Source organism: Idiotropiscis lumnitzeri, chromosome 4 (genome assembly GCF_059441095.1).
Source record: "Idiotropiscis lumnitzeri isolate Australia: NSW breed Sydney's pygmy pipehorse chromosome 4, RoL_Ilum_1.0, whole genome shotgun sequence".
Taxonomy (NCBI): Eukaryota; Metazoa; Chordata; class Actinopteri; order Syngnathiformes; family Syngnathidae; genus Idiotropiscis; species Idiotropiscis lumnitzeri.
The window spans coordinates 16,751,260-16,767,473 of NC_142394.1; the positions used below are offsets into that span (position 1 = coordinate 16,751,260).

General features: G+C 42.1%; 1 protein-coding gene across 1 annotated transcript; it reads right to left on the minus strand.

Moving 5' to 3' along the window:
• Window positions 1-1,744: 1,744 nt before the first annotated feature.
• synpo (synaptopodin) lies at window positions 1,745-14,968 on the minus strand. Its single transcript, XM_088294773.1, has 4 exons — window positions 14,833-14,968; window positions 11,430-12,626; window positions 6,197-8,196; window positions 1,745-4,632 (listed from the first exon to the last, which is right to left on the minus strand). The coding sequence occupies exons 2-4, from the start codon at window positions 11,590-11,592 to the stop codon at window positions 3,361-3,363; spliced, it is 3,435 nt and encodes a 1,144-aa protein (XP_088150899.1). The 5' UTR covers window positions 11,593-12,626; window positions 14,833-14,968; the 3' UTR covers window positions 1,745-3,360.
• Window positions 14,969-16,214: the final 1,246 nt, after the last annotated feature.

A 16,214-nucleotide genomic window follows, 5' to 3' on the forward strand; every position in this document is an offset into this window, starting at 1 on the left:
TCGGGCAGTAGGCGGGGGACACCCTGAACTGGTTGCCAGCCAATTGCAGGGCACACAGAGACGAACAACCATCCGCGCTCACACTCATACCTAGGGGCAATTTAGAGTGTTCAATCGGCCTGCCATGCATGTTTTTTGGAATGTGGGAGGAAACCGGAGTACCCGGAGGAAACCCACACAAGCACGGGGAGAACATGCAAACTCCACACAGAATGGCCGGAGCCGGGATTGAACCCACGCCCGATGCTGTCTCTCACTGTGAGGCCATCGTGCTAACCAGTCGGCCACCGTGCCGCCCAGCTTTATTTATATAGTGCATTAATAAATAAAATAAATATAAATTAGCAGGAAAGTAGAACACAAACTAAAACACATTCACACATATACAGATGACAAATGATCCAAAATATAATGTGAAAAGAAGGTCAAGACTTTTTGAACACAAATAATGTTTTTCAATGGCCAAGTCAGCTGTGACTTTATCTCCAGTCAAAAGAGGGAAATGTTTTTCACCAACTGAAGACAAAATTGAATGACTCGAGACCCACAAACAGGCAACACGCGAAGGTGTCTGCAGTCAATCATCCCCAGGGAGGAAACTAATCAATTTAATAAACGGCACTGAAGCCCTGTAGAAAATGTCTTTCATCCCTGCCTGTTTGTGTTCCACGCGGGCAAAATAATACACTGACCTCTCGTTAGCCTTTTTGACCTCAATAGCGGCCTCTTGTGTCTCACTTGACACATTCACTTTCCAATGACTAATTTCCGTTTCTTCCCGTTTTTATTAAGGAACTCGGAACAGGCGAAACTTCGAGTTTTCGTGGCACCCGGTGTGATGCTTGGGTGGGATATGAATTGCACATTCATATTTCATTTCACCGTATACACCGCCCTGATGAGGACACGTGGAATAGAAAATGGACGGATGAGTCAGTAATACAGAGAGGTCCTTGTATATATTGCATATATTTTTTTTTTACCCGTCGGGATTTGGGGAAGTGAATCCCGATGATAATCTAAACAATAAATTGCAATTAAAGACCTAATCATAATATATCGCTGTAATTTCGGTATTATTATATATTATTAATTAACCATTCTTATATAATTCACTAATAAGACCATTGTAATAATATTGTGTAAAGACTACGGAGGATAGACGTCCTGTTATATATTAGCACTTTTATACTACCCGAGGTGGTAGTTGAACTTGAGGAACTTCAGGACCTGTTTCGTCATTTGAACTTCTGTCTAATGTCCTATAGGTGGCAGTCTCGGAACCTGAGATAAATTTGCGTTTGGACCCCGGAGGCTCACATTTTGGCAATGCACCTTTCACAAAGTATGTAAACAACTTTCAAATTAAAATGGACGCCAGGGAGTGTGAGGTCAATTTCTAGGTTGCTGTATGGACATTATATTCCCATTTGGCTAATTGATAGTGGCAAATTGTAGGTTTTCATCTGTGTCCAATTATTCCAACCTGATTCATTAGATAATTAAGGGGCTATCAAAGGCCTTCAGAACCTGTAATGGCCCAGATTAAATTGGATTAACTGCTTGAAGTCTGCAGTAAAAGAAAAACTTTGTAACCAATGTCTTAAAGGTATAGCTCACTAGAATACATTTAAATGCCATAGATGTTTGAACCTCCGTTCATCTTAAATGACATTAGATACTGGGGTATTTTCCACAAATTGATTTACAAATGGTCTTTTGCAGAGAAATAACACTACAAAGCTTTACTTGTGTGTCACCACTTTATTATTCATTGATTTGCAGAAGTCATGCATGTATGGAATGTTAATTGTGTAAAAATGCAATTGCATCACAGAGCCCTCAAAAAAGGAATGCTCGCGAAAGTCTAGATCAAGGGTGTCAGCAGAGGTTGGCCTGTCCAGAGTCATGCTGAAACCAATCCATTGACAGTGACAGGTTTAATCCTGTTGAAGGTCAACACCAAGCAGGTGTCCCGTGCCTCTCAAAAAAACTCAAGTCGGTGATGTGCTGTGTTTGCTGACACATGAAGGGACAAGACGAGATGGTGAAAGGGGAGCTTTTAGGATCCCCGCTCAAAGCAGAAGGTGTTGATTCGAAAGCCACAACCAATTATATTCATTTTGGCAATTAACTGGATTGTACGAAACACTATTTGGAGACAATCAAGACTGAAATCGATTCATTATGCTTTGGGATGAAAAGAAAAAAAATCCTGAATGTACTCTGTATTCAAATTACATTTCAATAATCTTTTTCACATAGTCTTAGATTAACATGTAACATTGCAAAATGTGTTCCTCATAGTTAGCAAAAATATGCATACTAATTGTCTTTAACAATGTGATCAGCCAAACAAAATATTGGCTTTTATCAACATGAATATTAGGAATGGGCATTATAATTACTTAATTGATGTTGATTGATCTTAAATTTTGAGAATGTAATTGATTGTTTCCTATGGGCAATTTGTTGGTGACTGTATTGAAACCACTTTTTAACTGCAACCATCTGAGGTGCTGGTGAGAGAGTGAACATTAATTCCATCAAAGTTGAGCTACATTCATACAGACCTCCGGGAAACATGAATATGCTCTATATGACAATGGCACATTAATAACGGTCCACAACATCCAGAGAGGTTCTTTCACCCTATTAAAAAAAGGGACGAAAGAACAATCATTTGCTAGTTGATATTCCAAAAGCTGATCAAGGATGTTTGGTAAAATACCCAAGTTGCATTACCAATTAAACGTTTGGGAAATCATTTGATTGAATAGATGTAACAATGCGACATCACATTACCCCCCCACTCCCTTTTCTGTCTCTGTAAAGTTTACATTCACTTCAACAAATGCAATATAAAGCAACATATATACACTATGTTACACTGAGTATTGCACTATGTATTGCAATTTGACATGAATTATTATAGCAATCTGTGACAAACGCTGCAGCCATGTGTGATAGTGTGATTAACGATTATTATGAGCATTAATAATCCATGTGGTCGTCAATAAAGTTGGAGTGTTTTATGTTTTGACCAGTAAACAATGATTATAACATGCAAAAAGCTACAATCAATCATTGCTAATCAGCTATGAAAGCCAAGGTATGCTTGTTGTGCGACTTAACATTCATTCAAAGTGAAGTAAAAAAAACAAAAACATCTTTGGTTAATTTGCCCTTTTAGTATGTCAGAAGCGTACAAGCTACCACAACTGTTTATGTAAAAAGCTTGTTCTTGTCATTATAACGCCATAAGTCACATCAGATACTAATTGCATTATGAATCAAGAATTTTGATGGTTCAAGATCTCCGTTTACAATGCGAATGAAAAACTCAAGTTTGCTACAACCTCACAGGTCAGTAGAGATGGTGCCTTTTTTCACCCTCAGACTGCCGCCCCAACCACGGGGACAGGTGTTGTAAGAATGTATGCCAGGTGACCGCAGGCCCGAGTCCTCGGACTCAATGGACGCATCAGAGTCAGTCAGGGAGCGTGTGTTGTAGAGCCTTACGGGAGAGCAGATCCGCCGTGTGGGAGTTGGCGGAGGACTGGTGAAAGGAGGTGACTGGCCGCCCAGCGGTTGTGACTGGAATGGTTTGCAGTCAAAGCCGTGGTGGGAATATCCCACAGGTGAGATAGGCAAGCTGTGACCACTCAATGCCCCTGGAGAGGGGCTGTTTTTACGTTTGGCTGCATTGATGATGTTCTTTGCCAGCATTCGATGGTTGGCCTTGGAGTCAAAGTTATTATTTATTGGGGACATGCAGCGACTGTCCTTGGGTAGCGGAACAGGAGAGGAGGCAGAGGATATGGACAGACGGTGAGTAGAAGCGAAAGACAAACTGGTATGAGAAAGAGCAGGAGATTGGGAACGTGAGCCCCAAGGTGGCGAGACAGGAGAAGTGGTTGTTGGTGTTTTGGAAAGTTTGTTAGTGGAAATAGCAGAAGAATGGACAGTCTGGATTCCCGTCGGTGACAGACACCGTGGACTCCAAGGAGGAGAACGGTGAGGTGCAGTTGTGGATGCTTGAAAAGGTCTGGAAGAAGAAAGTGAGGAGAGGGTGGAATTCTCGGTACTCATGCCCACCATGGGAGACTGGCACCTTGATCCCCATGGCGGAGAGAGTGGGGAGGTGTTAGTGGATGTTTTGGAGGAAATGTGTGAAGGATTTGACAACTGCAGATTGACTCCCGGGGACTGGCATCTTGAACCCCACGGTAGCGAACGAGAGGAATTGGACGATTGGAATCTGAAATCATGAACAGAGGAATTGGTGGATGATTGGATATTTGGGGCGGCCACTGGGGACTGGCATCTTGTACGCCAAGGCGGGGAGCATGGAGATGTGGATGTAGAGGTCTGTAATGGCCTGGTTATGGAAGATGATGAAACTGTAGAAAGCTGGATATTTTGGCTGCTCATTGGAGATTGGCATCTTAGAACCCTTGAAAACGGAATGGGTGATGTAACTGATCGGCTGGAGATGGTTGCGGAGGGACTCTTAGTTTGAAGACCGGACGTCCACGTTGCACTGGCAAGACAGTCAGGGCTGCTGAACTTCCTTGTGAGGCCCAATCGAGTCTCGCTGGGGGGTTCAGTTGCATCGGGTTCCTTTGGTTTCTGTTGGAGCATAACAAATATAGCTTTTTACTCTGCAATCCTTCATAGAATACAATAGCTGGCCAATTTGGCAGTAGCACATACTCAGCTTCATTGTTTATTTTGTGCGTTACTAGCTCCCGAAAGAGATACAAGGGAAACAACACATGCCTTTTTAAATAGAGGCATTCTCTTCAGCCTAAATGATATTTATTATAATCACAGTGGCATTAAGGTCATAGTGATGAATTTTAATCCTCTGCATGTGTTTGTGCCACGCCTGGCCAATAGCCCATGTCGACCTAGTTTTATGTGCCGCTCTCAGGTTACTCAGAATACGAATGGCCTTTGCGAGCAGGGATTTGAGGTGACTTGGCTGAACATGTAAGCACCCCCAATGAACACGTTAATAAATGCTCTCTTAACATCTCAGTGTAATAATAATGTGAAGACTACTTCAGCTCATTGTGAAAAGTGAGTATTTGTTTTTGAAAAATTGAATTCATTTTTTTTAAATATCTGAGCACTTCATTAACAGTAAGACCATACAAGATTGTGTAACAGATATCGAAGTGATCATTTTAAATTTAAAATATAATTTCACACGTCATGTTATGAAAGGTGTTGATGCCGAGATTTATATGTACGATTATCAGAGTCGTATTATTTATTTATTATGATCAAATGTTTGCAGCCAGCAAGAAAGCCAGGAACGTTGTAACTACATTAAAAGTGAAAGTCAAATATGAAATTAGGAAAAGGAGGAGGAGGTCACAGATGAGTGAACACATAAAGCTTTAATCAGAGAAGAAGTGATTGAGCGAAAACACAATTAGAACAGAACGTGAATGAAGGTTTCTGAAGTGAAACAGACGTGCAAACTCTGTGGACAGAATTACCAATGACCGATTGTTTCCTTTGAACAAACAATTGTGGAATTGCTGCTTGAAGTCATGAAAATAATGTCGATGCAGGTCCTGGAAGCAAATTAGCATGCAGTCTGCAGATGGCAAACATCAAAGAATCCAAGTATGCAGCAAAATTTGGAGTAAAAAAATGGTGGTGAGCAGAGCAATTTACCCTTAAGATACAAAGACATAAAAGGAATCCTATGGCTGCGTTTTCACTTCAGCGAGAAGCATTATATTGCAAATTGCAGCTCATAAAGCAGATGCCGAATCGGTCAAAGTGCTGTGGAACAGCATCACCCTGCTCCTCATATAACTAAAACACACAGTGTGAAAGAGGCAAAGTCAAGTTGTTCTTCATTTTATTTAGAGACTCAAGAAGGAGGCATTTTGGTGCGAGAATGCCTTGCAGCATCGGCCACGAAAACTCATCACGTTAACACGCATTTTTATTTTTATTCAGGTTAATGCCGTCGATGTTATCTGAGGAAATCAGCGACTTCCTCGTAAAGAGGAACAAATTTAATGTGTTAAAGAACGCAAAGGGAGAGGAAGATGAAGAAGCACGGGAAGGTTTCAGGGAAAAGAGAAAAATGGTTCAAATGTTTCGCCCAAAAAAGTTTGGCAATCATCACGTTACCGCATAAAAGTTCTTAAAAGATAAAAGGCTTCCACACCTGTGCTTCAATCCCCGCTTTCTTGGCAGAAAATCTTGGCCTTGGTGCCTGAATCCCCAGCCGAGGAGAAAAAGCAGTTGATGGCTTCCCACAAGCTGGATTTGATGGATACTCTACTCTTGTGATGGAGTTGACAGGAAGCTGAGGAGACTGAGACCGGTTGCGAAAGAAAGCGGCAGGGTTGTTAGGTAAGGAAGTCTGTCGAGAAAAAGACTGGGGGGACATCTCGCTCTTGGCTTGTGGGGCTCCTTTCGGTAGCGTACTCAACGGGTCCTTGACTGGTTTAAGAATGAAGAGTGACGAGTTAAGCTGGTAGGGTTTGTGTCTTGAGAGGTCCATCTCTATCTTGGAGCAACCGTTCTCAAGAGGAGGTGTTTCTTGAACTTGTGTTGCTGATGCCGTTGGTTTTGGTTTGGGCTTGGCAGTTTGTTGGGCTTTCATGTTTAGTGCAAGTTGAGCGCACATGTCCGAGTTTTTCGCAATAGCTTTGACCCGACCCGGCATATTTGATGGGTAAACCCAAGATGGTGGCAAAGACATTGTTGGAGAAGGCGATCTAATATGGTGACCTGCATTCTGATTCTCAACGACATATTTCTCCATTCTGGACTTGCGCTTGGTAAAGAGATCTGCGCCTTTTCCCGATGCATCATTGAGGGTCTGTTCCGGTTTATGTTCGACCCTTGCATAGGTTCTGGAACTCTTCAGGCAGGAGGTCCACTCTGGGGCGTTGGCTTCTTCAGCCCTGTCTTCCTCTTTGGCGAGGAAGTTGGATGCTTCTGCCCCCAGCGCAAGTAACTCCTCCTCAGATGTGGGCTCAGGGACAGATCTTTGCCTATTTTTCTTCTTTTCATCCACCCCTTGCACTAAAGAAAGGAGCTCAGGGTTCGGCGCTACAACCTTCTTCTCTTTGAACGTGAACATTGACTTTTTCGTTGGTCGTTTGGCAGCACTATCTTCGAGTAATCCGGTTTTTATCGGTGGCGTCGACTTCCTTTCTGAAAAACGCTCAGGAACGAAGGAAGAAGGCTTTGGGGCTGTTGGGGGTCCGTAATGGGGAAGGGGTGTGGCGGCGTTCTGAGATACGGTAAAGGCAGGCGTTGGTGGAGGATTAGTGGGAGATGAAACGGGAGGACTGAAGTAATCGGTCTTTGGAGGCTTGTTTGTGAAGGCTGGTAGGGGAGGTGTGGGATACGCTGGAGGTGGCGGAGGAGAAACTGCCTCTAGCTGGGGAGCCATGAAAGCAGAACGAGCAGGGAGGTCGTCCATGACAGGACTGCCTGCCTCTTGAGACTGCACTGTCAGTGGTGAGAAAAACGGCCTTGCAGTTCGATTGATGATCGTGGTCTGCTTTGATGTAGTCACAGCGGTCATCGGAGGTCCATGGCAGCCATTTGAAAGCTTTTCAAGAGAAGCTGATACCGTATGAGCTCCATTTATCACTGCCTCACTCTCCATAAGACTCATTGCAATTGGATTAGTATTTTCTCTTTCAGGTGCAAGTTCATCCAGGACTTTGCCCTCAAGTTCTTTGTAGACTGCATCCTTTTCCTCCTCCTCCTGCTCATATATTTCTTTTACCGGGAGGAAATGCCTTTCTTGGATAGTACTGGGCTCAGTGACGTTTTCTTTAACATAATGTTCACCTTGTTGCTCCATGTTATCACCTGTTGCTTGTATACTCCCAATAGGCACAAATAGTGGGCTACTAGTGCAATTCTTGTCGTTCAAGTCTTTGTCCTTTTCCTCACGACTTCTCTCTGCCCATGTTAGTTTGCTACATGTCGGGTTGAGTTTCGCATTTCCGGTTATGTCCTCCTTCGACCGCACTCCACTGCTTTCCAGTGTAAAGGCGCTGACCCTCTGCTTACGCCGGTTGAAGAGTTGCACGCCTCTGGAGCTGGAGCTGGACGGGACAGTGAGCTGAGCAGCAATGATGTGACTCCTCTGGCGGGCCTCCTTTAGCTCCTTCTCAGATAGGCTGACGCTCCTGGTTAGATCTGGCAGGCGAAAGAAAAAAAAGGGGGGGGGCTTTGGTGAGTATAAGGAAAATAATTGTCATCTTCAGATATAGTTGATTAATGGTAATGATGTAATCAAATATTTAAACAGAGACAACTCCCATGCATCGAATTAAATCTCACGAGACTACTCTTATAAATATGAAAGAAAGGCATGATCAAGTGATTTCAAAATAAACCACAAGTTTAACTTTATTGACCAGAATTAAAAGGCCACTAGAGTCCATTTGCTTTGTGATGCTTAAAAATTATAGTATTCAGCATGCTTCTGCTTGAAATTATGGTTTGCTTTCTGAGCTTAAGAGTTTCATTCCAAGCAGCAAAGTTATTTCCTCTGCAATCTGGTCAAGTCCCTCCCTGAGCATTCTTCCACTGTGGAGAAAACCCCCTGCTTCAACTTCCAGCATGACTGCTTTCAACTGCAACACTTTACTCGAAGTCTAACGCGACAATTTTTCCTATCTCAAGTTTCATAACTCTGTTAATTGCTGTCAGTAAACACTATACATTAAAGAATTCTCATTTTAAAATAAAATCATAAAAATAGTTAATAAGTGTATGGAAGGTAACCTCCCCAAATGGTATAAGGTGATGAATAATGTGGGTTCAAATGATAATTACTGTTTCTGGTCACTTGTTATAAATTATTCATCTCATTCATGTAATTGTGACTGGTGGAAGTTAATGTCATGTCCCTTCAGGAGGTTCCCATGACAACTGGAAGGAACCATGACTCATTCTTTGTTCCGTACGTTGATTTTTTTCTAACAGCTACATTATTTAAAGGAATTATGTGTCGTTCAAAATAGTTACAGATTGGCATAACACGTCATTTATAGCTTTCACGGTCACAGACGAAAAGTGAATATATTATATATATCCGTAATTGATTCTCCAGTTAAATGCTCTTGAGTGATGAAGAATATTAAGAACGAAACACTTTTTTGTTGGAAATTGAAATTATATAAAAGTATTTATATGGTTTATTAAGATTTGAACTTGGGCTCAGGAGCTCTTTTTAAGGCTATCTGTTGGTCCCCGAAATGACTTTTATTTATTAGGCACTAACTTTGAATAATTTCAGCCTGCGGAATATGCCGGAGCAGTGAAGCTTGAAATGAAATGTCCTCACTGTAAACATTTGCCTCTAGTGAGAGCCAGATTAGTTATCAGGTAACATGCAGGTGCAAATCCAGGCACGTGATATTCACATCATGAACAGCTTCTCAAAATAAATTCTACCCACCCTAAGAACTAAAAGTACGTTTTGGTTTCTTGTTATTTATATCAAGCAAAGTAGGTTAATCTACTAAGGTGACAGTGATTAAAACTTTTACAACAAGGAAACAGAATGAATATATTAATTTACATAATGTAGGATCAACTGTATTACATTTAAATATTACTGAACGTAAGATTTATAATAATCAAAAACCATTTTGGGACAATACAGCTCATCAAATTAGCAAACTGCATATTATGAGGTCGCATTTCTTTACAACATAAGTTTAAATCAGCAAACACGTTTGTGCAGTTTCTCCTAGCGCGAATGATTTTCTCTCTTACCTCTCCCCTGTCACATTCAGAGCTCCGCCGTTTTGTACGTCCCAAAGAGTTTTCCACTGAACTGCATCTGCTGGCCTCACACACCCCTTTCCCTTTCTGTAGTGTGGCACAAGCTCCAATTTCCTTTTCTTAGCAAGTCCAGCAGCACACAGAGAGGGCGGGTGTTTGCAGCTGGAGCCTGCACCGCCTGCCTGCAGCTCTGTTGCACGACTTCTAATGCGACTTAATTTTGTTTAGAAAAAAAAAAACACACACGCACACCCCTACACACACACACACACACAGTAGGACTTATCCAGAAACTTGAACTATGAATGCCAGCTCTGACTTTTGTTTTGACAGTTCAAGAGAAGCGACAATTGTGTGTCGAGTATTGAGCAGCTCATCTCCGTCTCATGTGGAGTGAAAGCAGAAAAGTGTCTGACCCTCGTTTGAAAGGAAGATACTCCAATTTATGTGCATATGGATTAGTGTACTGAGACCACAGATCCCCAGTGGCTGACCCCTGCTCCCCTCCCTGTCCGTATGTGTGTTTATTATGCTCTCTCCCTGAGTGCCTGGCCTCTTTGAACCCTGTGGGCATAAACTCCAACCTGCAATCGCTGGGATAGGAATTTCCTGTCCTGTAGCGAAGACAAAACTTGAAGCACTGAGCCATGATATCAAATCGTCCACACCCACTTTCACCACATCCAATTTCACCACCTCATCTCTCTGCTATCAGTCCCGTCCCCCTTAGCCTCCGTTCCATGGAATAGAAAACTCCCACACAGCAGGGGGATTTTAAAGTCAGAGGGCTAAGCTTGCATTTTGTGTATCAAAGGTCAGATTACCCTGTCGGATGTTATCTTTCATCAGGCACTGGCTGTGGGCTGAGTGGGATGACAGCGCTGGCCCCAGTGGCTGTTGTGTGAAGCGGTATGGAAAGACACGGATTAACAGAGGTCCTGGGATCTCCTGGACTGAATGTGACCTAAAGCCCAGGTGAATCCCATGGGGGCGGGGGGGGGGGTATTTAAATGATGAGCCCAGCGGTTAAAACCAACCCTATACTGTTTCTGTGTCAAAGGTCTCGTGCAGAGATGTAGCCAACTTTAAGATGTTCTTAAACTGCATTTGTTGATCTGTGTAAGGAAATGCAACATACGCTTACTGGCCATAATATTAGGTACACCCATGCGAGGTAATATGGATAGAGAAAATGAATTTCTATGATCGTTAACAAAGGAAGTGATTTTACCATCCCAGAAAACAAATGATCAAGTCGCATCCTTCTGATTGAATTGTTATTGACACTAACTATGATTCATTGTTTTCATTAATAATTAATTTGACAACGCAATGTTTTTTTTTTTTTCATAGGGGCTAAAGCGGCTTAGACAGACACAGCTGTCAGTCAGCACGTTGTATATTTTATTGATTACATTTCCATTACAAACGGGCTTGCACGGAATTTGACTGTATGGAAACAGATGTTTCATGGAGCATTTTGGCATCTCCAGTTACACAGAAGGCGGAACGTTTTGGTTTTCTGACGCTTTGTCTTCCACCCCTTTCTTCCGGGCTTCCCCCCCCGCCAACGTAACGCGCCACATTTAAAGACACATAGCACCTATTGGGAAAGTACCAGATGAATAAACACTCACTTGTTTTGCCGCTCATCTGTTCCATGGTGAGTCCAATTGTTTCATGTGTTTTGTTGCACTCCTCCACAGTGGTGGATTGTGCTGCCTGGATAGCTTTTGTCACTCCTCCAGGACTCCAGCTCACTCCTCTACTCAAAGACATGTGTCCCTTCTCCATCTCCATTTTTACTCCCAAGTTCAAATCACTCTTCTACGGCCAAGCAAAAGTCCTAGAAATGCGTCGTCCCAGTTGGATGAAAGCTCCCCGTTAAAGTTTTAGTCCTCACTGGTATACAGGGAGAAAAAGAAAAAAATGTGTCAAGGAAAGTAGCTCAGTTCTCCAAGTGGCTACAAACGGCTGCGGCTCTGCTCTCGGCACAAATCCTTCCAAGTGTTTTCTTGTAGTCGACTGAAAAATGTCAAAAAGAAGTGAGCTCTGGGTTTTGTCTTCATCAAGTATAATTCCCTATCTAACCGGACCTCCCTCTAGGGCCTCGGCAACGTCCCCCAAATGAGTTCCACTGGCCGACTGCCACAAAAAAAAAATAAATTCACAATTTTGGCATGGAAAGCCGAGAAACAGCCCAGTCTTGTCTAATTCTCCTGTTTCTTTTCACCAGACGTTGCTCTTCCTCCGCCGCTATTTCAGTCACCAAAGCCTTCTCTCTGTCTACATCCAAATCTCCAGCCCCCAGATTATTTTTCTTTCAGCAAAAAGATCTGCTCTTTATCTTGGCGATCATAACTCCAGTGTGACATGAAAAGGGAGCTGCGCATATGGCAGTTTCCTGCTGTTTGGTGCATGTGAGGAATAACATTTCACTCCGCAAAGGTCATTCCAAAGACGGCTTTGCATTGAAGCTGTTCAATCATGTAAGGATCCGGTGTTACTTTTGTACATTACAGTCGAACAAAGTGTTTACAGCAGACTGCTCTTTTCCCACTAGATGACAGGGGCAAGTATGTGTAGTTGGGATTAATACTGAAGAGCAATAAAGGAAGCCATCATCTTAAATTGAGTTACACTGTGGTCGGCAACTCTTTGGGTCTGTCTTCGCTTTGTTTATTTGTATTTTTCTCCCAGTTTGCAAATGTTTTAGTTTTCTTGAGCCTGATTTGGCTCAGACTAAAAGTCTCTTTGAGGGGAATCTGGCGCAGAAGTGCAAAAAGGCAAGTTTTTTTTATCCCTCCATGAAAGCATGTCTTCTCCAAGGTAACCTGCAAAACAAGAGAGAGATGGTTTATACACCTGGCATTAACGGATCATATTCTGCCCATTTACTTTTAGCTGTTCAGTCAGAGAAGTATTAACTGAGATTGAAAGGAGTTACCAATTGAAAATAATTTTCTTTAACTAACAGTCAACTGATTCAAAATTCAGTCAAGTTTATTTATAAGGCCCTTAATATCAAAAGAGTCTCGAAGGGCTGCACAAGCCCACAGTTGACAAATGTAATTATTAGCGTGATCATGAAGAATTCTGGTTTTAAATTTATATACTCGCCATGACTAAATTGTGAACCAAGTACCCCTAATCTGACTCTCCTTGAAGATTTTGAATACCATCTTTGTTTTTGTCCATGAATCGCCATAGTGACACAATGTCACTTAATCATTGTTATGTCTAAATGCCTTTCCAGTATTGCTTTGTGTTTGTGCGACTGCACCACAACCCTTGATGATAGCAGAGAATTAATAAGGAAAGGCATTCGGCAATGTGTTAGCCGTAATAACCTTGAAGACAGTCAAAACAAAACGGTGCCCAGCAACGAGAAAGCACCACAATTTCGCATAGTGGCGTGATGGAACCGAGTGAGAGCAGATGAAGGCTGGTACTGTTTAGACTCTCTGACAACAGCTCTTTGAGTCTCACAGACGTGCCATGGATCTGGATATCATTGTAAGAATGACATTATCTTTTTTTTTCTCTAGCATTCTCATGTCCACTTATGCTCCCTAATAGCCCTGGTATGGCATTGCTTCAAAGCTTTCTTGAGAATTCCACACCCGGCTAATTGTACTGTATGTGCTTTTCATACTTGACATCTGATGTCATCCCCCCCTCCTTTCCCTCTATCTTGCCACCAATTAACTAGAACTTCAAAAGTTGCTCTATCATGCCCACCTGTGCTTTTCACCCGCAATTCCATCGCTTCCCTGTGTCACTCGTTGACCTCCATGATTAGAGGTGGGGATATCATTTACAGTGTGAGTCGCTGGAGACCACTTAAGAGCGTAATCAGTGTTCCTGTTCATTGTCAGTGAATGATGCAGCATCCACATGCAGACAACCGTATAAACTGTAATCAGTCTTCTAATGTGTACATATATGATATGTATGTCTTCAATCTTGTGTTGGATGTATATGAATTTAGAGGTGTGATATGGGTAGCTTGAACTACCCTAAGGCGTGAAGGCAATCACTTAACAAGTTTACAGGGAGGCATCTGCACACAATTGACACCCTCAGGTGCTGTCAGATGTCTGCTATTTTTATTGTATTTTCCTGCACACCGCACGTGTGCATACCCAAAAAACGTTTGGGATAAAAATGATTAACTTTTTTTCATTATTATTATTATTATAATTTACCTCCTCAATGCCTTCTTGGCAAGCTGAGGACTTATTTTTGAGTGTACTCCAAAACTGGCATTCCTGGTTCATAACTAATGGGGGGCCATGATGGTCAACGTGCCTCAGCTTGTGCTGGGTGATGACTGACAACTAAAACATGACAGGATAAGAGTTATCTAAGTATTATTTTTTTATTTTCAGGATATAACGCAGGGGGGTGGAGGTGAAAATCAGCCAAGGATAACCTAGTTTGCCGCACATTCCACTCCGCTAGTCACAGGTGGGAAAGTTCAAGCAACAAAGATTAGCACTCGAGGGTTGTGTGTGTGTGTGTGTGTGTGTTCCACTGCCGAGAGGGAGGCATGATGACCTGAAAACTGTTAGACATCAAGTAAAGGACTTTTTGAAAAAATGTATTATCAGTACTTTAAGGATTCTTTGTAACAAGTGTCAGAGAAATATGTTATTAGAAGTGATACTGTAAGACAGAAATCACATTTCCATATATATATATATGAAATGCATTAAAAGTATTCTGTGAAAATAAAATAAAAAAATATATGTATAATGCCTAGCAGCAACCCATTTCAATTCCTGTTTATCAAGGTGCATACGGTGCATAATAGTTTGTACATAGTCCACAGTTCCCCTAATGTTAAATAACTTATCATCACAGTTCAAACATGACCGTTCTGCACCGCAGCGCCACAGTCGCGAGACAAAGAACCCTGCAAGTCCCCAATGAGGGGGAAAAACATCTAACCAGATGTTTACCATCTCCTCTAAACTTTCCCTCCTTTGTTTCAATTAGCTGCCTGTCTGCTCTCTCTAAACAAAGATAACAACTTACCCCCTGAAGATAAATGGAACGGCCTGCAGGTGACGAGGTCTGCAGGGGCAGTACTCATTGCTTTAAGGCGCGTGTTGGTCCACTCACTGCAGCTCACCTGTACTCTGCTGGGTCTGTCTGTGTGAGGCAGTAGCAGTGTGGACTGCCCTCTTTTTCGATTCCTATATGACTCCGCACACACACCACCCTCCCCGCTCCCCTCCTCATCTCACTCATGAAACAGACGATGGATGGGGCGGGGTGGAGGGTCAGCTGGAACACAGAGAGCTCTTTGTCTGGGATCTTTTTCATATGGTTTCCTTCAAGCTTGCATACTGAACACATTATACTATAATATATTTTCATATTCAACACGAGGATGCTGAGCAGTTTGTGGGCTCCACTCTGTTCTCCCCTCCCTCATTCCCTGTTTTTAATTCTTGACCCACTTTCCCGCCAAGTACATTGGGCAGACTGCTCCAAACAACTAAAATGGCAGGATAAACATAAACAAACTGGCTGCAAAAAAAAAAGAAAAAAGAACAGATCATTTGTGTGCGTAAGTAAACGCCAGATCAGATATTTCAGCAGCAAAAAAACCAAAACAAAACAAAAGCAAGACATTTTCATCCAAAAGTCTTTGTACAGCATTGGAAAATGCTTACATTGGTGGAATGGAGTCAAGATTTCCATATTATTTTGGAAACCTACGCAGTGACCCTAACTTCGTTTGGGAAAATATGACTATTGTAATCCTCATGACTCCAGCACTCAGATGCTTATCTTTCTCCCACAGTGAGGGAATGTCAATTTTTTTCAAAGCGCATTTAATACATACTGACAAATACTTTGATGAGTACGTTAACAACCATTTCAAAAGAGTGAATATGGCTGGAGTCCATACAGCGAGCGTCAACGTAGTCAGTAACTGGTGCGTGAAATTTGGAGTCGGATTAGTTCATTTATGCTATCCTTAACCTAAAAACAGGGCAACAGTCGGGATAATTCCAAACAGACGTGCCGGGTTGTCATGAAACACACGCACACGATCATAGTTCACATTCTTAGTAATCTGAACAATAACTGACAGGTGTTCGCAGTCTATTTTAACCTTAATCCGCTGAATTAAAATCTTGGATTTCAGTGCATCTCATCTCAAAGAACAAATTGAGATTCATTAAACTACTGATATTAGTAACATTGTGAGTAAGATTGTCATTTAGTTGTTAAAAATGTCGATTGGCTACGTGGCTTTATCACCATTCTGAAACACACAATAAAATCACATTGCACAACCAGCTAATTCCCGTTGAGAAACAGACTCATCAATGCAGACTGTTTTCATTTGGCTTGAATTTAAAGGGGAAGTCAACCCCCAAATTTTCTCAACAAGAATATTTTCT